Raw genomic sequence first — 24393 nt, 5'->3', positions numbered from 1 at the left:
GCCGTGGTTTGCTGTGAGACAGTCGATGTCGTTACCCTGGGTCTTTTCCTAGGAAAGCGTGGCAAGTCGTTTGCCCTCCAGGGTGGATTGGGACACAAGAAAACTCTTGGCGCTCGGCTCTTGTTCTGCTTTTGCGAAGCCAGCTGAGCCTGGGCAGGTCAACTGAGAAAGGAACTTGGATTTGAACACCTTCCTCCTTCCAGCTACGTTAGCTGTGCTGAGATCACCGCTTGGCTTCGACGAGCACAGAGGAAAGGCGGAGGGGAACACCAGGGAGGATTTGGAGCAGCAGAGGAACAGCAGCCTAGGTTCACGTGCAAGTGTAGATATGCCCTTCAGCCAGGATGCTTTATATCGTAACTTCAAAATATCTGTGCTTGCATCACAAAGAAACCGAGCAGGTTACTTCACTTACCGTCTATTAACTGTAAGCAGGAGGAATTTGCACCAGACAGCGAGAGTCCCAGGCTGCGCAGCCACTGCCCTACGCTGATATACACAATTCCCTCCTCCTACACGTTTTCAGGCGTCCCCCACTCCCCACTCTGTCTGTGCCTTCCCCACCACCACAGGGGTCAAGACTTCCCGACTTGGACCATCTTGAAATGTCGAAGGTGAACACTAGTAGCAGCCCAAGGAACGAGCAGAACTGGATGGGTGGGGCAAAGCAGGGCCTCAAACCCCCAAACAACAAAGAGGACAAATAGGAGTAGCGAAAATTATTAAGATTTATTTGCCTCAACTTAAAAATTAACTGGCACTATGCTGCGAAACACTACTGAGGACTGGTGTCAAGCAATTGAAAGAAAACCTAAGAATTTTGTTAAAAATTCAAATATCTTGGACAAAAAAGTTTGGGGATTTTTTTTTTTTTTTGAGCATTCAAACTAGTAAAGGTTCTTACCCATAACCTCAGTAAAATACTTGACACTTTGTACTGGTAATATATTAGAGTTTATGAAAGGTCTTTTGCTAGTGTATCTTGTAACAAAGATTTCCACCGCAAGTATCACGGACTGAATTTCCAGGATTCATTAACACAATTCACAGCACAGACTCAGACTAAGGGAAATAAGTGAAATACTTACTGCTCTGGCAACCTCCCCAAAGTCTATCTTTAGCCTTCCCATGGCTCTTATGATTGCGATGATGGACTGGATAGTATTGCTGTAGACAACCACTTTATACTGTTTGCATTCTTCTTCCGAGTAGCCATCCTCATGAATAATCCTGGAAGAAAACCAAGCTGTCACTCCCAAACCAGAAGGGCACCACAGATTTCTTATTTCATCTCGCACAAAAACGCAGTTTACATGCCTGTATTCTCACTTACTTCATCTGCTTCACGATGGTGCTTTTCCCAGACTCTCCAGCACCTGAAAAAGCACAAAAACCATTCCAGTTAGCAACCGCATGAAATGAAAAGGAAAAGCGGAATGTGCTTTTCCCAGTTCCCACACAGAAGTTGATGAGGTCTGGAGTAAGATGACTTCTTGTGCGTTGCTGCTGGTAACAGAGCTCCAGAGCAGCTGACCCAGACCCTTGGGAGGGATCGCTGAAGAGCACGTCCACAGGTACGTCCTTCCTGGCTTTTACAGATGCCGACGCTCATGATGCATTCATCTGCTAAAAAAACCAAAAACCCTAGAATTCCTGAATTTCCAGAGTACATTTCTTGATCACTGAGGTTAGCCACCTGGGAGGCAGCTCTGAAAAACTGGGATGAGGATTTATCCAATAAATAACTGCCTACCGTCCCTTCCAGCTCAGTAACTACAGGCCACGGTAGCCCTACAGCTAAGGGCATCATCATCATCATCAGCCGCTACCCACCGTTACTGCACTGTGCAAGATAACGGCATCAGCCTCGAACAACCAGGTGGATGCCATCACAGCTCCCGCAGCATTTTTTTTACAAGGAACATCTAATCGGGAAGCGATCTTGCGTGATATAGAGCGGGAGGGAAGCAGACCCAGAACAGAGCTCAAAAGCACGCACGAATTGCTCTTGCAGATCCAGGCGAAGCAGCCTGAGACGTTAAAGCCCAGAAACATGTTACTCTGTCAGAGCAGGAACACCATAATAGATCTTGCAAGTTCCCTTCTCAGCACAAAATCAGCCAAATGTTGCCCATAATCATTTGAACTAATGTGCTTTTTCCACGGTGGAAAGACTAGGTGCATTCCCACGATGCATTACTACGGCGTGGTGGTAAGCACACCGATATCACTCCTGAGCTAGATACCGCTTAAACAGCTCCGGTGAAATTCAAAGAAGATACCTGTCTAGACTTGAAGTGGCAACTAAGGTGTCCATGAATCACCAGCAGGAAGATCAGGGACCTGGGTTCCTGCTCGAACCCTTCGGCTGCCAACGCTGGTTCCCACAGCCACCAGACAACTCGGGGACCTTCACCGCGGCACACCCATACGCATTCACCCGCAGAACACGCAAGGTGAATTTGAATTGATTAACAAGCTCTATTGTCTATCATTTCCCACAATACAAGGATTATTATTCTGGGAAACTGAGGATAAAGAGACCCGTAGGTTTAGCTTCGAAACGAGCCTTTGCCACAGGATGATTTCTAGTCGAAATCTCGGACCTGCAGGCTGCGGCACTTGGACATGCCTACGTTCCCAACAGCCTTCCGTCAAAGCAAGGCAGAGAAACCCGGCTTGCCAAGCCCCTGCAGACCTGTGGGGGCTGAGTTATCCCCCTGTCTGGCTGCAAAGTAACAGCTAGTTATTCTGTTTGTCACAGCTTTTGCTCTTGAACTGCAGAGCGCTCACAAACCACGTCCCCCTCCCACAGGCAGGCGGCAGAAACCACCTTTGCACACCCGTGCAGCAGCCGACAGGCTTGCACAGCTCGGTGCAGCAGACGCCTACTCCGGGCCTCGAAGCCACGACGTTATCACCGTTTACCGAGCTCTGCAGCTGAGCTGCGCTGCCCGTACGCGCGCCTGTCCCGGCCGTGAAGCGTGCGAAAGGCACGCGCGACGTCACTGCGCGGCAGCAAAAGCGCAGGTCCTGGATTACTTGTACCTCGTGTGACCGCAACACCAGGAGTTCACTGCAAACGAGCCGGACCAGCCGCGGGCTTCAGGGCTCCTCAGCCTACAAGGTTCCCTCTGAGCTGCAGAACTGGGTTTGCTGATGGCAAAGGAATGAAGTTGAGCCTGCCTGGATTTGGATATATGACTCAAGAGATCTTGGATGGAGTAAGAGACGCAAGCTCCCCTTCGAGCATTAAGGCACCAGATGTCCCAGCCCGCAGAGACTACGCGACACAGCAGCGTGCTAACCCACAACGGCACTGCTACAAGCAAGGCGAGCTTTGTTGGAAGAGAAAACTCATTTTTAGATTATCAGACCAACAGGAAGGAAAAAAAAAAAAAAAAAAAAAAGACGACTACCAGCTTTCAGGAATGTCAGGCTGTGAAAACTGGGCTGTGGCATACTTCTCCAGAAAAAAAAAAAAAAAAAAAAGGCAGAAAAGCCTTCTGGTGCTGCCTTCGGGAAGCACGGTGTCCAGGAGAGAGCTTCCCAAGCCTCTCGCAACATCCAGAGAGGACAACGCTGCATTCCAGTTTCATCCTTGCATCCTTGAAGCCTCAGGAAGGCCAGCTCCTAGGAACAGCACCACGAACGGGGTATGAAAGCCGCAGCGCTTTTTAAAAAAAGCGGAATTCACTTCTCGGGCTCAGAACTTTATGTCAAACGGGCAGGGGAACCAAGAAACCAAACCCGTGAAGATAAGAGGTTGTTTGGTTGGGTTTGTGTGTGCAATAGGTACAAACTACTTCCTTGTTAGGAATTTTGTGCACCTTTTCACCTGCTTGCTTCACGTTCCTTCAGGTTCTTTCCAATATCACCAGTAAAACCCTTTTTGGCCGATAAGGGAATTAAAAGTACCGGCAGGAACGTTAAGGTGCAGGTCACGGCGGTGGGTGGGAAGGAGCAGACACAACGGCTGCTTTCTGGAGTTACACAACAGCCAGATACAAGCAGCTCATTCACCAGCGGCGAACGCGTCGTGCCAACCTGAGCCCGGACCTGTCGTCGGCAAATCGGGACTGAACGAGGACAACGCAGCCTTTACAGCCTTGCGCTTGTATTTCCACTCCCAAGTTCATCCCGGTCAATTCCCAGATGTTGATGAGGATTCCTGAGGATCCGTTGCTGTATTAAATTACAAGAGAAAGTTTCCCCAACATCAGACAAGGTCATTTTCAAGCTGAAGGTGCGTTTCCTATTTGCACTTAGACAGCTCCAAACCAAACAAGCACCCAAATATTTTTACAGCTCTGAAGAGACCAAATGCAAATCAGCCTCTTCACACAGTAAGAGCTTTCACAGTAGGACAAGCACTTTCGTGGCAGGTTCTCAGCCTGCCAAGTGGGAAGAAAGTCAAGTCAAACAGTGCCTTAACTCGTTATATCCATTTGCAGGTGTCGTGGGGCTGTACCTCCACCGTGGGGTGGCCGGACAAGGATTTCTGCTTCTTCGAAATCATTTTGCACAAGAGAATAGAGAAGCAATGACAGAAACATGGTGGTGTTCAACAAACAAGCACCCAGTGCCTCTCCTGCACAGCTCCCGGGGGTGCCACGGCCAGGATATACATCTAAGAGCACCGACACCTTTAAATGCCGATTGCTCAGATACCGCCTTGAGTTTATCTGTCTCGACATCCCCCCTCGAGGGACTGTAACACCGACAGCTGCCCGGCACGGTAGGAAAACTGTTTCCAAGATAGGGCATGTAGTGCAATTTAAATCAATTAGCCTTTAGTTTAGGTTGAAGAGTTACCAGATTAGAGCCTCTCATGACAAAATACTTCCAGGCTGCCAAGAATTTAACTTTTACATCATTCCTAAGCATAAGGAATTCAATTTTTTTTTTTTCCTTCCCTCAAGCCTTAAAGAAAAGCTATTGCCAGTTCAGCCTCAAGTAGAGCAGGCAATATAAACTAGATTCCACCTTCAAAGCCATTCAAGAAGCACTAACGGGGACAAAAAATGAAGCAGGTTTTAAGCAGAATCCCTCAAAATCGGCTCAGATGCTGGAGTTAACACCTTCCACCCAAGCAAATCCCGGGGCCTGAAGCAGACGATGCCAGCAGGGCTCCTCGCTGCAGCCCGCAGCCAGCTACGGCGAGACCGCGTCTGAAGCCAGCAGCTTGCAGGAAACAACCTCCCCTTTAGCAGGCGGTTTTTCTTTTGTTATCGCCTCTTCTCGCAGCTGCCAAGATGTCTGCGCCTCTCCTCCGGCTGGCACAGATCAGGGATGGCATCAAGAAGGGCTGCGTGCTCCTGCTACGGCTTCTTGGGCGCTCAGCACGGCAGCGTTTGTGGTCAGATATGAAAATGTTAACGTTCTATAGACTCAGCACTTCCACCCTGGGAGGAACACAAAACCTCATTTTTATTTTCACAGCCATCCTCCACACTCCCCATCTTAAGGTGCTGCGATTTGAAAGCTTTGGTGTCCTGAAACAGCAGTGTTCGACCCAGAGTCCCAACAGCAGGAATTTAGAAGAGACTTTGGAACATAACCTCGCTGGCTTTTATTTCTCATCGTCATATTTGCTGTCATTTCCTTCTTAGATTATCTTAAAATAATCTGCTGCTGCAGCAGGCAATGCTGAACTTGTACTACCTGTCATTTGACTGACAAAACAATGTCAGATACAATTATGCCATGACAACATAGCCAGGTTGGTTATACAACACTAATTCAAACCATATTCGGTTAACTCCTTCCCTTCTCATTTCCAACCCCCACACACTTCAGGGGAGCTTAAAAGAGCAGCAATCCATGCTCTCGGAGGAAAAGGTGCTGGTTACTCACCCTATTACTTGGAAGGAACTAGCAGAGGTAGGAAATAGTGACCCACATCCTCTAAACCTCTCCTTACCAACGTACAACCCAGAATTGGCTCCTACAGCACACGCTAATGGCAGTCACAGCTACAAAGGCACGGCCAAGCAGTAAGTCACCTCCTCTGGGATGTTATTCCTAAAGGAGTTTTTCCTAATGTTCCAGGTCCTCTCCCAGAGTCGCTCTCTGCTCCTGCAAGAGCCATCCAGACAAGGTACCTCATTAAACAGTCATTTAAAAACGTCTGCCCTCCAGCTCCGTAATCATTTGCTGGGAGCTCCTGCTGGGGTGGCAGCTGCTTGCCGATGCGATGGCCAACGTCAGGCACCGTCTCATCTCAATTGCTCAGAAAAAAAAAAAAAAAGCATTAACGCTGCCCTGGTCTATTCTGAGATACCTGCACGTCGTCCTCCCACGCAGCATAAGGCTTTTTCAGGGGCCTCTCTCACTTTGTGCCTTTGCTTTTACTCTTCTCTTACCCCTCACCCCAAGCAAGGTCCACAATCATTTGCATTTTTACTCTTACTTTCCAGCCCCGGCTTCGACATCTCCAGGTCTCACTTCTGTTCTTTGATGCTTGCAACTTCTCTAAATATTTGCAGATGTACCACCTCCAAGCTGCTGTTCTCCTTTTTCCACCTCACTGGAGTGGCTGTAAGGGGTTGCCATAAAGCAATCCATATTGGATCTACTCGGTAAACAGCTTTTCATCTGCACCCTTTGTTCCCTGCTAACATGCAGCTTCATTTACCCTGATGCATGGTGTTTACACTTACAGTGTGGCTTAAGCCTTCAGTCAAGTACCTTTAGTAGGCAAAAAAAAAAGAGTAGGAATTTAAATGCTCCTGAAACACTGCTCCAACCTACAGAAAACCGATGCTTTGCATTAGAAATTCAGATGATGAGTGAGAGCGGATAGAGTTACATTGAAATTCTTATGGACTCCGCAGGCGAAGCACCCGGCCTCTGGGATCGCAGGCAGGGACCAGATGGGGAGCTAGAAAGAGTTCAAAAATCATGAAATATGACACTGTATCTTCCTGGGTTCAAAAAACATGAAAGTCTGAGCATTACTGGGATGTTTCTCACTGTAAAAGGAAAAGCAAACCTTTCCTTTTTGCTCCGATTAGCACAGCTACGCAGGGATCACGTTTCGTCACAAGAAACCGAGGCCGACCTCAGCGGGGATGTCGTAACTCAGTGGAAAAATAGTTTCAGAAGTCTTAACTTCTCTTTTCCCAAATTAGCAGCAAGAAACCTATCTATCCCACAGCTCTGCTTGCACACCCTCGACACAAACAGCAGCTAACCTGTTAGAAGGCATTTACTGCTTCTTGTTCAGTGGCTTGCCCCACTTGATGGATGCACGCTCTGCAAGGATTTGGGGAAGTCCTTGCTCTTCAGCGCGTCCTTCAGCCAGCAGCCCTTCCCTCCAGAAACCAGCCCGAGCCGGGAGGCACCGGAGCTCACCCCAAACCATCCGAAAAAGCGCTTGGGGTGGTAAGGGAGAGGTCGGCACCGTCAAGACGGCGCTGAACTCCCTTCTGCTCAGTGGATGGCAAGCCCTGGAGAAGTCCTACAGCCAGATCCCTTTTTCCTCTGGAGGGGGAAGGGAGAGGAGGGGGAACCTGAGCAGCATTCCAGCCATATTAGTACTGGCCCTGGGAGAGCAACGCGCACAAAGGGGGGAAATTATCATCCAACCGCTTCCCCCAAGGAAGCCGGAGGCTTTCCTGTAGCAGGAGATGGGAAGCCAAGCAACTTGGCATGTCCACACGCTGGAGATCACAGGGAAGAGAGCGACAAGCAAGCTACCAAAAGACAGCTTAGACTGGGAATTACAGGTCTACACAACTACACTCTGCATAAAATGTTTGCTTTTAAACCCATTACTTAATTCACCCTGCTCGGGAAACAAGGAGGGTAGGTCAAAGACTACCTACATCTTCCAGCCACGAGCATCCAGTTCGCTGCTTCAGAGGGTACAAACAATCCCAAGTGCTTTTTTTTTTTTTCTAAAGTCGTATCAAAACTGCATTAAACCGTACTTCGGGTGAGGAATTTTTCCCCCCTGCAATTAAGGGGAAAAGTCTTGCAGCATCTGAAAGTTTCTGAAGAGAAACCAGGTCACTGCTGAAACAAATTCTTGCTCGAGACACAGAAGGGATGCACCTGGAATATCCATTAAAGTACGAGCGAGGAAGACAAAAATTAACAGAGTGACATGTTTCTGATTTCTAGCCTCTAGAGGAGAGCGTGCACAGCGTGTAACTACAGCAACAGCCCGTATCGGCTTTAAAATCTCAGCAGGGGTTTGGCAGAAACTTTGCCAGGCCATTCCTGAGGCAGGATGATGCTGCAACCCTTGCTGAACTCTGAAATCCACGGGAATTGCTTAGGGTTTCCAATATCCCCTCTGGAACAGCTCGGGAATAACCCCAGGCGTTACAGACCTGGGAAGACGACACGAGCCTTTCGTGCTAAGGTGCAGCTATGAAGTGACACGGAACCGCCTGGCTGCGGTTCCAGCCCACCTGCAAAACCCAAAACCGAACAATCTTCCCTCTGACGGACTAAAAAGGGGCCAAATCAACAGCACGACAAAGCTGTCAGGAGGCCAGACCCTAAAATATCAGGGGATCCATCGCAAGCATGGAGCAGGAGCTAGTCAAATCATCATAAACCCCGATGGCTATCTCCCCGATAAAACAGATGTTTCCTTTCCGTTAACATTTATTCAACATCCCGCCCTAGCAATGCGAACGTGAATATTTCCCCTTAGCCACATCCACGTTCCTAAGATAGTTTTCCACAAGCCTGCCTGTTTGTATTCCACCTGGAAAGGCTCTTGGAGACCCCGCAGACCCTCCCGCAGCCCGTGTCCCTGCGCAGCCACGTTTCTGGAAAGCTGAACTATCGGGTCCTCTTCGCCATTTCCACCCTCCCAGTTTCTAACCTCATCGTAGTACGTTCAAAACCTGACATCCCCCCCTTCTTGCGTGTGTATTTCTAAGCAAGGGTGAGCTGCCATCCTTGCTAACGTTCGCCCCATCTCCCCTTGTCGAGATTTTTTTTTTTTTCTTTATTTCAATGCACCCCTGGAAAGCTCCTGGATATCACAAGGCCAAGAGGGGTTCAACAAACGACAGAATCAAAGGCAGCGAGAGCTGCGCTGGGAATCAGGAAAAGGGGAAAAAACCCATGAGAGAAATGAGCGGGGTCATACCACCGGGCCGCAGAAGATACAGCTCTTGTTAGAAAAGTCAACAAGAACCGGGACGGCTTAGGCTGACACTTAGGCTTTAGCTACACAGAAAAAAAACAATGTGTACAAATAAAACAGGGCATATGGGCTGACTAAAGCTTAACTTTGGAGGTAAGAGGAGCCAACGTTACAGGACAAACCACTCAAAGGTGTCGCTGCCTCTGGATGAAATAAAAACAGAGGGTTGTTTAAGGAATGCCATTTTGAAAACATAAGCAACGTGAGCCCTAGGATCACTTCAACAGGCTTTCAAACGAAACGCCGTGTACTGCTTTGCCTCCTGGCTTACCTGGGCTGCAGCTGATCCAGGTTTTCCCCCCCAGAAGGTACCTGGAAGATGCTCAGGACCAGCGGCAGCCCCGGAGGAGGATTTCCCAACGCGGAGGAGAGCGATGCAAGAGCTGTGTCCGGGTGGCTGCGGCCAGCCCAGCCCGCAAACCGCCCCGTGGTACACACCGAGGGGCCACACGTTTCCACTTCGCTGTCACACGCTCACAACAGATCACAGGCACTTCATGCCACACGCAATTGCATTTATTTTCCATATGAATCTAATAACGTCCCCATATGAAAAAAATCAGGGGAAGAATTAGTCTTACATATATCATTCAGCCATTCAATACGCCTTAAAATGTTGTTTGTATAAGCCAGAAAAGTTAAGACTTGAAACCATAAAGCTGTAAATGCCTCAGGGATGAACATTAACCCCTGAGCACCCAAGCATTATGTTTTATAAGCCTTTCTTTTTGCCTTAAAACTGCTAGGGCATTAGCTTTGTTTTTAAGAAAGGCTTTGAACGTGCAACGATTGCCTTAAAGCTTCTGCGGAGGATTTTAACAGGCGCCTCACAAGGGAAGGCCTTCGAGCACTTGGCACGGCGACTGCCTCCACGCAGGGCAGCGCCGAGGCCGAAGCTCAGCTCTCAAACGAAGAGAGGGTGCCAAGCAGGCAGTGCCAGCATGGGGAGAGACCATCAACCCATTTAACCTGCAGCGTTCAAAGCAGACACCGTACCACATCGCAGCCTCACGGCACCAAGGCGCTGGGAAACACTGGGTTCGCTTCACGCCGGAGGGTGGTTAAAAACATCCCGTGACCACTGAGAAGATTGGGATATCCCCGGGAATTCTGCACCGATCCTGCCGACCACCGGGAAACACCGGTCTGGCGGAGCTAGCCGCCTGCTCATGCGCTGTCACCCACACACAGATCCGAGTGACCGTCGGCGTCACCGACAAATTGCTTAAGGAGTTGCAGAAATAGGCACTAAGTCATGCAATTACAAAAGTAAAGAAGTTAAGAAAGTTTTTCCAGATAACATGAAAGATAGAAACTGGAAACGGGGGAAAAAAAGGCAGGCAGATTGGTTTTCCCCCCTCCTTGCATGGCTGTTGCACCTCATGACTGTCTAAGCTTACAGAGGCACAGCTAAGAGCACAACTGGTTTACAACCGCTTGTAGCCATGAAGGGGACAGACATTAACTGTTGATGTTCCTCCGCTGTCATCCCTCAAGCGCAATAAATGTCAAAGAAGCGACTCCATAAAGAAGTCTTTTGGTGAAGAGAGGATACTGATCTTACAGGGGATGGTCTTCTGCACTCACAAGACTGCAAGGCTAGCGTCCAAGAGTATTTGGGTGACAGCACGAACCTTCAGCAACGTCCCTTTTTACTTTTCGATATAAAATAATTTCTTGCACAAAAAAAAAAAAAAAAACTATTTTTGTCCACAGCCAGAATCAAATCGAAGCTCAAATCCGATTGAGGAGAGGGAGGCCAATAACCGCATTACCTAATCCCGACTCCGCAGCGCAGCCACCGCCAGCACGAGGAAGGAAGGGCTGTCGCAGCTGAAACTGCTCATAGCTACAAACCCACACGCATGAGAAAACATTTCCCTGGTGGAAACGAAACCTTTCATTCCCGCCACGAAGTAGCCAACCGGCCCAAGGGTGATAACTGTAAATACCAGCTGTGCCCTTCTCCTCCGTGAAGCCAGCACCAGCCACGCTCATGGTAGGATGCCGTAACCACCTGCACCGGCGCCAGCAACCTGTACCCTAAATGCTCAGCCAGGGAGCCCCGAATTCCCTTCTCCCCAACCAGTGCATTCAAATCCTTTCCGAAATCAGCTGCAAACACCTTGTCCTCTTCATGCAAAGGCCCCTGTGCTGCTTTTTAAGCTATGCAGCGAAGAGCCAGCCCGGGACTTCTGGTTTGCAGTTGTTTTTGCAGCTCTTTGAACAACACTCCTGGGAGTGTTTTAAACTAATTGCGCCTGCTGTTGAGCAGCGTGGACTCGAGGCACCCACTGATAGGCGACACGCTGCCGCGATGTGTCTTTTGGCTGAAGATCAAATGAACATCTCTCCTGGCTGGGCCTCCCGGGCACCCCTTTCTCACCTTATGTTCAGACCTACAGTTTTATGTTCTTTATGTTCAGACCTAAGTTTGAGCGTGAGGAGCAGCTTCCAGCGAAGCGTTGCAGCACGTCACAAACGCAGCAAACATCCTCCCTAACCTGTGGCAGGAGTCATCCTGAAGATGCTTTCCCCGGCAGCTTTTTCATCCTCCAAACGCCAGGGAATAACGCAGTAACACCAATCCTTCTCGGGCAGGGTTCACACAAGTGGATGCTCTCAGAGGTACGGGATAAAAAAGGCACCACCTGGTCTGCTCATGTACTAGTATGGGTGAAAGGCAACCGAGAAACAGCCAAGCAAGGCCTCTAAAATGGGAGTTATATCAGAAAGCAACAGATGAGTTGGAAGGGGAGGGAATGGTGGGAAGAGAGGGGTTTGGAAAAGATTTTCATTAGCCTGGTCTCCCGAGTATCAAGTTTCTTCTTGTGATGTGCCTGTTTTTAAAAAGTCAAACATCCACTGAATCCGATGCAGGGACAACAGTCTTGAGTTGTTACAAACACTTATCAAAATAAGCAGCCGGGTGGGGAACAGACTGTCAGCTCCCCCGCGGAGGGAAAAGCTCATTCCTCAAACACGAGGGAGTTCGTGGGGGACGGAGACCCCAAAACACAAAACCACAGGAGGCTGAGCTCCACCGACCCCTCCGCTTGCCCCAGAATTTGGATCCTGCTCGTTGTTTGTTTTTAAAGATAACCCAGCCAGTGCCACCCTGGTAAGGAGAGAAGGTTAAAGGAGGCAGAGAAGTTACCAAACACCAACTGAGAAAACATGAAATAAGAGACAGGCATCGGATGGTCGCCGGCGCTGGTACCGGCGGGGGAACAAAAGGTGACGGCGCAGAGGTGGGGTATCACCCGAGCCAGGCGCCCAGTTTACGAAGAGCGCGCTAGAAAAATAATCATCTGTCAGTCACTTCAGATGCAAACCCTGTCTAAGTCATCAAGGAGGAGCACGAGGAGCAAGTGCCTTATGTACCTGAAGTGGGGAGCATCGTGCCTTTACCGCTAGAGTTGCTCAAAACTTAAAAAAGCCACGTTCTAATTAAAAAATTCCTCTTCGCAGCACACTTTCCTCTGCCAAGAAAAGTTATTTCAGGGCTCTGCCTCAGCATTTAATGAAAGTTGAACCATGTCCAGAGGGCTCTTGGAGGATAGGATGAAATCCCAATTCCCCAGCCAGTCACTCCCAGCTGTGTGTTATAAATTGTCTGTCCTCAGCTCCCAGCGCGGGGCCCAAACCCATTTGTCTGTCCGTCTGTCTGTACGCAAGCATGTGATGTACACACAACCCAGGCAGCCTCAGCCAGCCAGAAGTTGTCCCATCCCACAGCTGGCTAATGACATCAGGCGTGACATCATGCCGAAAACAGAAGTTTGCACCTACGCAGCAGCACCCAGTGTGGCCAGACCATCGCTTTTCCAAGCTGCAGTTGCCCTGATTAAATCACAGCCGACTCCTCAAAAAGAGCAGTGAGGTTAAGTCACTCTGAAGAATGATTGTTTTGTAGATAAGAAACATTTTGGCTACCCTGCATCTAGTTTTGGTGGGCGAAGGGCAGAACTGAAGACCAAGAAGGTACACAGAGATCCTCCGTCAGGTCCTCAGGTGGGACATGGCTGTAAGCTGCAGCTCCGACATCTGAAGGCAGGGAAATACCAGCACCAAGACAGATCCTACCTCCGTCTCGGTAGAGGACAAGTGCATCGGGTTCTCCAAGAAGTTCAAAACACAGACGAGAAGCGTCTGTGTCTTGGGAGAGAAGATCTGACCCGTTATCAAATTGCTTCAAGCATTCTGTGCTAGAAAGCAGTCACCAGATGGCCGTGACACTTCTGCACGAAGATCGGAACGTCTCAGACGTCGAGAGCACCTTTCACAACCCGAGCTGGGAGTCAGGCACTGAACCGATCTCATCACAATTCCCAACGGTTGCCTCTTCAAGCTAACTGGACTGAGATATTTAATTTTTGTCTTATGAAAACACAACTCAGGGCTGAGCCCGACTGCTGCATGTGTGAGAAAAATCTTCACGTGGCCTCAAGTCACAAGATACACGCTGTGCACCTCAAAAAGCTCGCAGGAGGAAAGCTCCAGATAGCTCAAAGATCAGAGAGGACAACGGCTCCCTGCAGGTCCCTGAGCAGGGTCCCTCCCAGCCGGGGAGGATGCTCGGAGCAGCAGCCACCGCTGCAGGGCCAGGACAACCCGAGCTGGAGACCTGTGCTCCCTGTCACCTTTCAAAGGACGCTAAGCAGCTCTAGAGCCGAGGAGCGGCCAGGGCTAACACCCCGATGGTCCCTCTGAAACAGGGACCCGCAACAAAGCTGCTGTGCTGCTAGGAAAGCTACTTCTAGTTAACGATATTACAAGGAGCAGCAACAGCTTTGCCCTGATTTGCATCCCTAGAAGGCTCTTTTCTATCTTTTACCAAAACAGAACCAAATCTTGTTAAGCACCAGTGCCGAGGTAGCTTTGGTGAATTCGGGGGGAAAATGATTGGGAAAAAAAAAAAAAATCAGTCTCAGAAAAAAAGCTGAGGCCGCCAGGAGGAACAGAGCCTGCAGTTTGCTCGGTGAGTTATGTAGATGAAGGCTATTTCAGAACAAACTTATGCTTTTAATTATTTTTGCATGAATTAGCAGGACCACTTCAACATAATTACACAGAGGATCTAAACCCAGTAAAATTGTAACAGGCTGAATAACGGTGCGTTTTAGGCACGAACAGTTCAACACTGGCTGCACTCGCACAGCCGGCGCCACCGAAATGCCATTTGCGCAGGCCAGTGCGGGCAGAGAAGCGAAACTGGCTGGATTTGGCAACGGGACAACTTTGTGCATCCAGCAACGAGCTTCGTCACTCAATGTCACACAAAATCCCCCGAGACACAGCCCGGCACGACGTGCCAGACCTTCTGAAAGGCGCTGGAGAGCGGAGCTAAGGACACAGGCTAGCACCTGAACTAACCAGGAAGGGTTCCTGCGCCCTCCTCCATTTTGGCTGCTCATCCCAACTGGAAAAATCCCACTGGTTTCTACGTCAGCAAAATCGCATGTCTGCGCCTGCAGAGTAGCGTTTTCCTGGAGGCAAACGAAGAGAAAAGAGGCAGTGTTTAGCACGGGGATTTGAGCGAGGACTCCCGGGCTGTTCCCAGCCTCCCAGCAGCGCCAGCTTTTGTTGCAGAAAGCTTTTACCTGCTGCTGCGAACTGGTGCGCCCAGTCATTCAAACCGTGCCCAGCGCCAGTTCGAGAGGAGCTGCTGATGGCATTCGCACACAAAACAACAACTATATCACACGGGCAGGGGTTGGCATGACCTTGGGTCAGTCGCTATTCAATGCTCAGGTTTACTTTTGTTTTATTAAAAAAAAAAAAGAAACAAAAGCTTGGGAGTTGCTCAACATGCAGAGTTGTGAAAGGGAAAGATTATGAAGTGACTTGAAATCCCGGCAGCGAAGCTGCCACACAAACAGCTCCAGAATTACCTTAACCCCAACAACCCCCCAGTTACCAAGCGGCTGAGACCACCTCCACCAGCATCCAAACCACCTCCTGGATGCGAGGTGCTGTACTAATCACACCAAAGCAGCTGCTGGAAGAAGGGAGCACACAGCTGAAATCCTCTCTCCTTCCTCCTCTGCCCAAGAAGTTGATGCTTATGGAAGAGGGGAGGAAGTCAAATGCACCAAAAACCTCCCGATTTTGGGTCTGTCCCTAACTCACCAAGCTCTCCTAACACCCAGGCTGGGTTAACAGTAGAGCTGGGAAAGAACCACCACCCTTTGTACAAGCAGGAGCCTTTCCTTAACCTACATAATTCTGCAAAGCCCAAACTAGGGCAGTTATTTTAACAGAGCTGGGGAAGAACGTATGGACTCCCAACTTTATAGATAAAGAAATACATTTCTTCTAAACTTCACTGCATCAGCAGTACTGCAAGAGGCTCGCTCCAGTTACATAAACCACCGCATGATCTCCTACAACCAGTTAATGATACAAGACACTACATATCCTAGACATTTTAATACTATGTTATGAAAAAAAAAAAAGAGCTTGCTCAAACAATGGAAAAAAACCTCATGAACTTTTCCATCAGCTTCTTGATGCCTTACTGAAAGGACGTTTGTTCCCACTGCAGATATTTTTCTTCTGGCAATTAACTGTTCTGCTTTACCTGCAGATTAACAGGGCTGCACGCAGAGAGAGCACATTTCAGCATCCCCTTTGATTGCCAGGAATTGTTAGGCTAATTTTTCAAACTAGAAAACTGTGACATTTGAGAGAGATTGCAGGTTACGGCCAGGTGCAAACCTGATCCCAGATAGGTATTTCTTTAAATAAGGGTAGATACAGATCGCTACTCCAGTGTCACACTGCGTGCAAGTCCAATTATTCCAGAAGAGCTCCTCCGGAGTAACGACACGCACAAGCCCTTACCTGAAGACATGCTCAGAAGCACAGCAATCAGGTATTCTGCTGCCATCCAAAGTCAACAGCGGTCCAAAAGGCAGCTGCTGCTTGTACTTTTAAAAGCCTCACCTGGTCTCTAGTGCTTCGAAACCGATTATTGTACAACCTTTTGGGTACTCCCTCCACTCTCTCATTTGCTGATGAGGTCAGGCAGCCTTGGCCCTGAAGCCCTCGGTGTCTTTTCAATATTGCCACAAAGAACACAATACCGCAAAGAAAAAAAAACTGACATACAAAAATACGACGGGAGAATTATTCCATCCAGAGAATTTGCAAGCGTTGCTTCCTAACACCAAAACAAACCCCTAGAGAATAAAGGATTATCTTGACACACAGCCAAGAAGTTTTCTACATAAGCACAAGATCACAAACCTCAGAGCACCTCTTGCAAGGGTACAAGTGAAAACAGGCTAAATGGAAAAAAAAAAGGCTTTCTTAGGACAAGAATCACTTGGAAAGCAGAACTGTTCGTTAACACGTCCCGTTCTAACAGGAGACGCTCAACACCACTGTTCTGGTCCTCGCGAACTCAATCTGTCTCCCTCGAGACGGAAAACGTCAGTGTAACAACAAAAAAAAAAAAAAACCAACCCAGACGTTAGAAGAGGAAGACCTACACGGCCAGATGGTCCACCTACCACCCTGCACCGCCTGGTCCTGAGCTCACACGACGCTGCCGAGAAACAGCACAGGAGTCAGTCTGTATCCGGCAGACTTCAGAGACGGGCAGCTTTTGCCTCCTCTGCACTCAAGTTAATTATCACCCACAAGAACTTCTAAACATGGCTACCAAAGCGTGGACCAAATACAGCAAAAGCTCTCTGCTGAGGAGAACCTGTAGTCCTTCTAAAGAAAAGTGTTCCACTCAGCTCTTCTCAAAACCCCTGAACGCATTTTAGCTGGAAAACATAAAAACACAAGAGAAGCGACACTTCCTTTCTCAGTTGCCTGCGCATACAGAGACTGCACCGGGGCAACGGCGACGACGCTGGTTTCAAACTCCTGCAAGCTCTGCAGAACCAGCTCAGCCACGGCAGAGCACGCCGAACCGAAATCATCTTCTGCGCAAAGTCAGATCCTATCGGAGGACCTGTGGCAGCGTGAGGCACGGGGAACCCGGCGTGATTACTATACCCCCGCCAAGGCAGCTCACGCCCCAACGTGGGCGCTTCTCGTCCGAGAAACACGGGTGCCCAGGGGCCATTTTCACCTGATAAAAGGATTTAATTCCTCTACTCCATAACAAGCAAAAAGCTTAATAGCCAAGCCCCAACGATATACTCTCTGTATCCAACCAAGAGCACGAGTGCTCCCTTCCTTCTCTGTCCCATGAACCCGAAGATGAAAGGACACCTACGCCAGCCCAACGCGCACCTTCTGCTCTCAGAGCCCCCGCCCAAAGCCACCGGGGAGGGACCATCCCCCAGGAGCAGCCAGGAGGGAGCACTGGTAACGCCCAGGCTAGAAACAGGAGAGTTATTTCATCAAGCAGTGGCTGGCTAGGAAAAAGCCCCAGCCCAGGACAGCAGCACACTCCCCTTGCCCCCTGTGAGGGCAGGACAGGCCACCTCCTCCTCCTCCCTCGCCCCAGGGAGGAGATCGGGGACCCAAGGAGGGGCGAGGGGACAGGACCACACCTGGGGTTGGGGACCTCGTAGAGAGCCGAGCCCTCCCCAGCGACACAAAGGCAGAGCTGCTGCTCTAAGTGGTCTTGTCCCAGACCCCCCCGTCCCTCCCCACAGCTTTCCCATCGGGATCATGTCCCAGCCCTTCATCTTCCTCACACCTCCCCAGCCCCCCAGGGACCCCTCGGGCCCCTCCCCAGCCCCCCTCACCGTCCCTCTCCCCCCCACTCACCCTCTAAAGATCTTTCAGCCTCGTGGACCCCCTCCTCATTCCCCTCCTCTCCTCAAAGACGGCCTGGGACCCCCCCTAAAGCCCTCCTGACCCCTGGAAAGCCCCAAGCCCCCTGCCCAGGGGCTCCTCCACCCTCTCCAAGCCCTAGAGACCTCCCAAAGCCCTCCGCCCGCCCGGCACCTCTCCGCACAGCTCCCTCGGCCCTCCCAAACGCCCGCGGGGCCCGGGGACGCCCCAGCCCTCTCCCGCCTCCTCCCTGAGCCCGGGTCACCCACAGACCCCCCCTCGCTAAAGCTCCCTGTAGCCCCGCAAGCCTCCTCCTCGCTACACAGACCCCCCCCCCCCGACACTACAGACCCCAACCTCTGCCGTCTTCAACCCCTCCCCCGAGGCCGGGAGACCCTCACGCCCCCCCCCCCCGGAGACCCTCCCCACAGCCCTCCCACCCTCCCCCGAGGCACCTCACCGCCCCAAGCCCCCCCCGTCCCCTTCTCCTCACCGAGCAGCAGCAGCTTCACCTCCTTGGCCGCCTTCTCGCCATCCTCCCGCAGGTTGCGGTCGATCATTTTACTCCGTTCCACCGCCGCCTTGTCCTCGGCGCTCAGCGTACAACCCATGGCGGCGGCGGGGAAGGCCGGCGGGCGGCTCGGCCGCCGGGAACCGGAGCGGGATGAGAACGGGGCCGGTGCGGGGCTGAGCCTCTCGCCTGCCTCGGCCCGGGCGGCTCCCTGAGGCGGCGCCGGATATCCGGTCACCCCGCCGCGGGGCACGACGGGAAGTGCAGTCCTCGCAGGGCATGCTGGGAGTTGAAGGCGGGGCTTCCGCCTCGGTAGAGCGATGGGAGCTGGGAGGAGCGCCTTACTTCCGCCTCGGTGCAGCGGGGCATGATGGGAGTTGTAGTCCTCGAGGGGGCGGAGGGGGGCCATGGCCGCCCCCGCCCGGCCCCACAACCGCCCTTTCCCCCCCCAGGCCCGGCCCCGCGTCCCGTTTCCAGCCCCCTCCATGCCCGCCACGATGGGGGGGCTCCGGCCCCACGCACCCCCCAAAGGGCCAGGCCTCGGCCCCCCGGCTGTGGGGTGGGCCCGGGGCGCTGGGGAAGGCAGGCCCCGGAGAGCTGCGGCCTGCAGCGAGGGACAGGGGAGGGGACTCAGGGCCACCCCTCTGCAGGGGACACAGGGGACCGGGGACACCATGCTGCCAGCCCCTGGGCTGTACGGGGCCACGCAGGGGCCGGGGGGACCTAGGGGACGCCCGTTCGGAGGAGACCCCCCCCATGCCAGGAGAGGAGTCACCCCAAAACCCGAAGCCCCCCATGCTTGTCCCCAGCATGCGACCTGCGCCCACCAACCCGCCACCCGCCCGACCTGCCGTCCCCAAACCCGGTGGCCCTTCCCGGCGAGCATCATGGGACCCCCGAGCCCCCTCCCCAGCAAGACACTCAGACCAGCTCTCCCCTTGCAGCCATGTTTGCCCCCAAACCTCCCACCACCACCCCCAAAAAAACGCTACAGCTCCGGTTTGGGAGAGGCGACCACCGGCACGTAGACCCCGTCCCCGCCACGCCGCTCCGGCCCCTCGACCGCGTCCTCATCGATCTGCCCCGGGATGCGAAAATCGACGGGGAGCTGGTCCCGCTTGGGGCTGGGGGTACGGGGCCGGGGCTCGGCGGGACAACCGGTGCCCTGGAGGAACTGGAGGAAGTTCTCCTCGATGGAGCCCTCCCGGCTGGGCAACCTCAGGTCCTCCTCGGGCGGCTGCTTGAAGAAACAAGTGAGGAGCCGGCCCAGCTCGCCCCGGATCTGCCGGTTGAGGCACCCGTAGAAGAAAGGGTTGGAGGTAAAGCAGAAGTAACCGAGCCAAGTGACCACGGTCTCGGCCGCCGGCCCCACCAAGGGTTGGGCGCTCAGGGCGGTGTAGAGGTGGAAGGAGAAGTAGGGCAACCAGCAGAAGAGGAATTGGCCCCCCACGGCCAGCAGGATGGCGGCTGCCTTGCCTCCCCCAAACGTCCTCTGCGGGGTGGTACGAGGGGCTCCTGAGGTGGTGACCATGGTGGAACGGCTGCTGAGCGACTCGGAGCGACGCCGCGGCGTCTCCATCCAGGTGGGGAGGGGGCCGTGGTGCATGGCGGCCACCCGCGCCACCTTGAACATGCTGCAGTAGACCACCACGATGATGAGGAGGGGCAGGAGGAAGTAGAAGGCGGCAAAGAAGATGACGAAGAACTTGCAGTAGGGACTGCGGCTCCATTGCAAGGAGCAGCCGCGACTGGCGGGCACCGGCGGGCGGTCGGGGGACAACCAGCCCAGCACGGGGACGAGGGAGGTGGCCACGGCTTTGAGCCAGACGCCGACAAGGACGCAGGCCACCAGCCCCACCGTCATCCTCACCTCGTAGCGCATGGGGTGCACCACGTAGTAGTAACGCTCCACGTTGATGGTGGAGATGGAGAGGATGCACATGCTGATGAAGCAGACACTGAGGAACAAGTAAACGCGGCACATGGCCTCGCCGAAAACCGGGCTGTCGAAGACGGCCGAGCCGGAGAGCATCTCCAGCGGCATCAGGGTGAGGGCGGCCAAAAAGTCCACCAGGCAGAGGTGGAAGACGAAGACGAACTTGCGCAACGCCGGCGTCTTCACGATGACGGTCATGACGGCGGCGTTGCCCACGATGGCCGTCAGGTCGATGAGCAGCATGAAGAAAAGCCCCACCGATTTGGAGGCCACGTCTTTGGGTTTGCCGTCGGCCGTGCCGTTGGGGGGCATGGGGCCCGGGGAGGGCTGGAGCCCCCGTGCCGTCCTAGAGCCGTTCCAGGCCCACGGAGCGGGCAGGGAGGGCTCCATCCTGTGCCGCCGCGCCGGCGCTCACCGGCCCATCGCCCATCCTCGGGGCGGCCAGCGCGGGGCGGCGGGGCATCGCCGGGGGCTCACATCCTCGCCCGTTTTATGCCCGCCGCCAGCCCCGGGTTGCAGTCCGGGGATGGGTGCTGCCGCGGCGGTGGCTCTCAGAGCACCCAAGGGTGCTCCCCGGCCCCGCTCATCTCCCCGCTCCTCGCCGCCGGGCAGCGCCGGGCACCTGCGGGGAAGGTAGAGCCGTCAGCGGGGTGGGCACGAAGCCAGGGGACCCCTGGGAGCCTGGGGGGGTTCTCAGTTCAGCTGCGACCCCCAGCCGCAGCACCCATGGCCCCCGGGTCCCCCTCCACGCCACCCCTCCCCTGCCAACCCCCTTTCTCAACCAAAAGCCTCTGAAAATGGGCAATTCTGGGGCTAAAGCCCCCAAACTCCAAGGTTTCAACCCAAAACACCCCAACGGGATCTTTCGCCCAGAGCCTGGGGACCGCAAGCGGCCATGGGGATGGGTGGGGGGTCACTGGCACCCCGGGCGCCTGCGTTCACCCCTTGGGCTTCGAGGGCCGTGCGTGACCCCCCCCCCACCCCAACCCCGGCCCCGGGGTGGGTGCTGCACCCCCACCCACCCCAATGGGTGCCACCAGAGCCCGGGGTGCGGTTGGGGGGGTCTGGGGACCACCCCGGAGCCCCCCACCCATGGGTTCTTCCCAGGTGGGGAGGGGACCCCCAGCCCCTGCACCCCGGGGAGCCCGGGGGGGGGGGGTGCTGATGGAAGGGGGGGTGCAGGCAGCAGGTTCCCCCCTCCCCTGCCCGTCGTCCCCCCATCCCCGGAGCCCCGGGGCGATGCCACCGGTTGGGGTCCCCTCTCCCACACCGGCCCCCCCCCCCTCCCCCTCCCCCGGCCGCCGGCCCCCCCCCCCCCCCCCCCAGCCCCCGGGCATCGCCCCGCTGGGGCGGCTGGGCCGCGGCACCTACCCTGGGGGGCTGCATGGGGCCGTGGGCCGGGCCGAGGGCGGGGGGGCCCCGGGCCGGGCGGGGATGCTCGGGGCCGGGCCGGTAACGGAGCCGCTGCGGCGAGGGATGCTCCGCACCCGCCCGGCTGCTGGGTCCTAAACACCTCCCGCCGGCGCGGCGGTACCCCGGGCACGGCCCCCCCACCCCCGGCCCCGGGGATTGCGGGGGGGGGCGGGTGGCGGGAGGCTGGAGCCCGGCTTCACCCCCGCGGGGTTGGGGATGGAGGGTGGGTGCTCCCCCGCCCCCGGTTCCCACCCCCCGTGTTGCTTCGGGCCTCAGTTTCCCCAGTCGCCCCTCAAAGGGGCTGGGGGGGGCGCTGGGGGGGGGGGTCGCTGGGAGGGAGCAGCCCCTCGGGGGCCATGGGGTGGGGAGGCAAAGCGGGGGGTCGGGGAGAGGGGGGGGACGACAGCGCGGGGGCACTGGTGGGGGGGGCGGTGGGGAGGAGGGGACGGGGGGCAGGTCCCCACTGGAGGCACAGAGCGGGGATGGGGACAGGCACAGGGGGATGCACAGGGCTGGGGGGGCCTCTCGGGGGGGCCTCTCAGAGGGGCCGCAGAGGTCCCCAGCTCTGCCCACCCCCAGCCCAGTGCCCCTTCCCTGGCTCCCAGTTCAGTAACGGAGCCACTGGGATCGGGGCAGTGCCCCCCCCGCCACCCTCTGTGCCTCAGTTTCCCCAGGGCACGGCCATCCCAAGGGGGATTCCCACGTCTTCCAAGGACTGGCACCCCCCCAAAAGCCTGCACAGGCTGCGAACTTCCTCCTGGCGGTGCCCTGGACCCCATCCAGTGGGTGCCCGGGGGGAGATGCGTGGCCGAGCGGGCCCCATCCCCAGGGCCGGTGCACGGAGGGTGGCAAGCGGCCGGCGGGCGACGCGTATCCCTGCCGCAGGCCCCGCACGTCACGTGCCCATTGCTAGGTTACGAGGACCCAAAAATAAACCCATCCAAACCAGATTAGAAACACGGGACCTCGGATGAACCGGCCCCGTCGTACCGGGGCCCGGCGATGGCTGCCGGTGGCTCCCCGGTCACCGCGGGCACCGGTCATGCCGGCACACGGTGTCCCGGTGAGCGGGAGTGCCAGGGATCCGTAGGGGCACCCATCCTGCCTCGCATCCCCCCCGCCTGCCCTGGGTCCATCCCCTGCCCCATGCAGCAGAGCACAGGGATCGATCCTGCTCCCCAGCACCCCAATGTTTCAGGGGTCCGCACCTGCACCCCGCAAGCCAGGAAGGACGCAGTTGCGAGGAGCATCGCTCCCTCACTCCGGGTGTCCAGAAAGGAGAGCGGGGGGGGTCTCCGCACCCCCTCACCCCCGGCGCGCAGGGTGCATCCTGAGAATGGGCCCCTGAGGGTTTTTCTCCTCCCTGGGGAAACTGAGGCAGGGAGCCAGGGCTGCTCCTGCCCCGTCACGCCGGTGTCAGCGCCGGCGCGGGCAGATTTATGGCTTTGCTGTTTCCTGCCACCGGAGCATCAATAATTCAGGGCCCAGGTGGCTCAGCCGCCGCAGCGCAGCCTCGCAGCCGCCGGCAAATTCCTCCCGTCCCCCCCTGTGCCGCCCTGCAGCCGGGCGCAGACCCCCCCCCAGCGCCAGGGGCACCCGCGCACCCCCGGGCCCTCTGCCCCAGCTGCGCTGGGCACCCTCCCTGGCACCGCACCACGCAGGCCCCCCAAAACCAGGCACCCAGGGCCCCCTCGTGCAGCCCCAGACCTGGATCCCCCCCCAGCTCCCCCCGGGGAGGTCCTGCCCCCCAAAAAGGGGCTGGCTGCTGGCCCCCACCCTACAGCCCAGCCAGACCCCTGGGAGATTCGGCATGGTGGGTGCTGGGGGGCTGCCTTGGCATTATGGGGTTTATGGTGCCCTGGCACCCCAGCACCCTGCCACCCCATCATCCCAGCACCCCAGCACCCCAGTCCCCAAGCACCCCACTATCCCAGCACCCTGGCACCCCAGCAACCCAACATCCCAGCACCCTGGCACCCCAGTACCTCAGCATCCCACCCCCCTGCGACTGCTGGCACCCCATCATTCCTGTACCCCAGCACCCTGGCACTGCTGGCACCCTGGCACCCCTTTGTCCTGGCACCCTGGCGCCCCAGCACCCTGGCACCCCAGTCCCCAAGCACCCCACTATCCCAGCACCCTGACACCTCAGCACCCATTATCTTGGCACCCTAGCACGCCGGCACCCCAGCACCCTGGCACCCCAGTACCCTATGACCCTGGCACCCCAGCAGCCCGGCACCATGGCATCATGGCACTGTGGCACTGTACCATCCTGGCACCCTGGTACTGAGCACCCCAGCACCCTGGGGTACCGTACCCCTGCACCCCAGCACCCCAGCATCCAGGCATGCTGGCACCCTGGCATACCCGTACCCCGGCACCCCGGCACCCCAGCACCCTTTCACCTTGGCACGACTGACTGGCTGCACCAGCTGTGCGCAGCTGGAGAGCCCTGGCTGGCCACGGAGGGCAAGCGTGTTCGCACATGCGTGTGCGCATGCCTGGGGGCGCGTGTGCGCACACGCGTGCGTCTCCAGTCTGTGTGCGTGTGGCCACGCGCACACGTACGGTGGGGGCATCCGTGTGCGCGCGCACGCTTGCGAACCCGGCGGGTTTGCA

General features: G+C 55.2%; 2 protein-coding genes across 2 annotated transcripts in view; both read right to left on the bottom strand.

The window, feature by feature from the left end:
- The window catches only part of GNAI3 (G protein subunit alpha i3), a 32271-nt gene extending 13595 nt beyond the window's left edge, over positions 1-18676 (bottom strand). Inside the window, exons 1-3 of the mRNA XM_087761892.1 lie at positions 18405-18676; positions 1334-1376; positions 1089-1230 (exon numbers count right to left, since the gene is read on the bottom strand). Of these exons, the coding sequence (XP_087618018.1) occupies positions 1089-1230; positions 1334-1376; positions 18405-18522 (303 nt within the window). The 5' untranslated portion in view covers positions 18523-18676. The remainder of the gene's footprint in view (positions 1-1088; positions 1231-1333; positions 1377-18404) is intronic.
- A 734-nt stretch (positions 18677-19410) lies between these two features.
- GPR61 (G protein-coupled receptor 61) lies at positions 19411-21848 on the bottom strand. Its single transcript, XM_087761891.1, has 2 exons — positions 21730-21848; positions 19411-20980 (listed from the first exon to the last, which is right to left on the bottom strand). The coding sequence occupies exon 2, from the start codon at positions 20746-20748 to the stop codon at positions 19411-19413; it is 1338 nt and encodes a 445-aa protein (XP_087618017.1). The 5' UTR covers positions 20749-20980; positions 21730-21848.
- Between the last annotated feature and the right edge of the window lie 2545 nt (positions 21849-24393).

Source organism: Nipponia nippon, unplaced genomic scaffold (assembly GCF_047370975.1).
Source record: "Nipponia nippon isolate SJK-2023a ecotype South Korea unplaced genomic scaffold, ASM4737097v1 scaffold_25, whole genome shotgun sequence".
Taxonomy (NCBI): domain Eukaryota; kingdom Metazoa; phylum Chordata; class Aves; order Pelecaniformes; family Threskiornithidae; genus Nipponia; species Nipponia nippon.
This window is presented reverse-complemented; position numbering and strand designations above follow the sequence as displayed.

Coding starts and splice junctions, on each gene's coding strand:
- GPR61 (XM_087761891.1), bottom strand. CDS start 20,748: ATGGAGCCCTCCCTGCCCGCTCCGTGGGCCTGGAACGGCTCTAGGACG.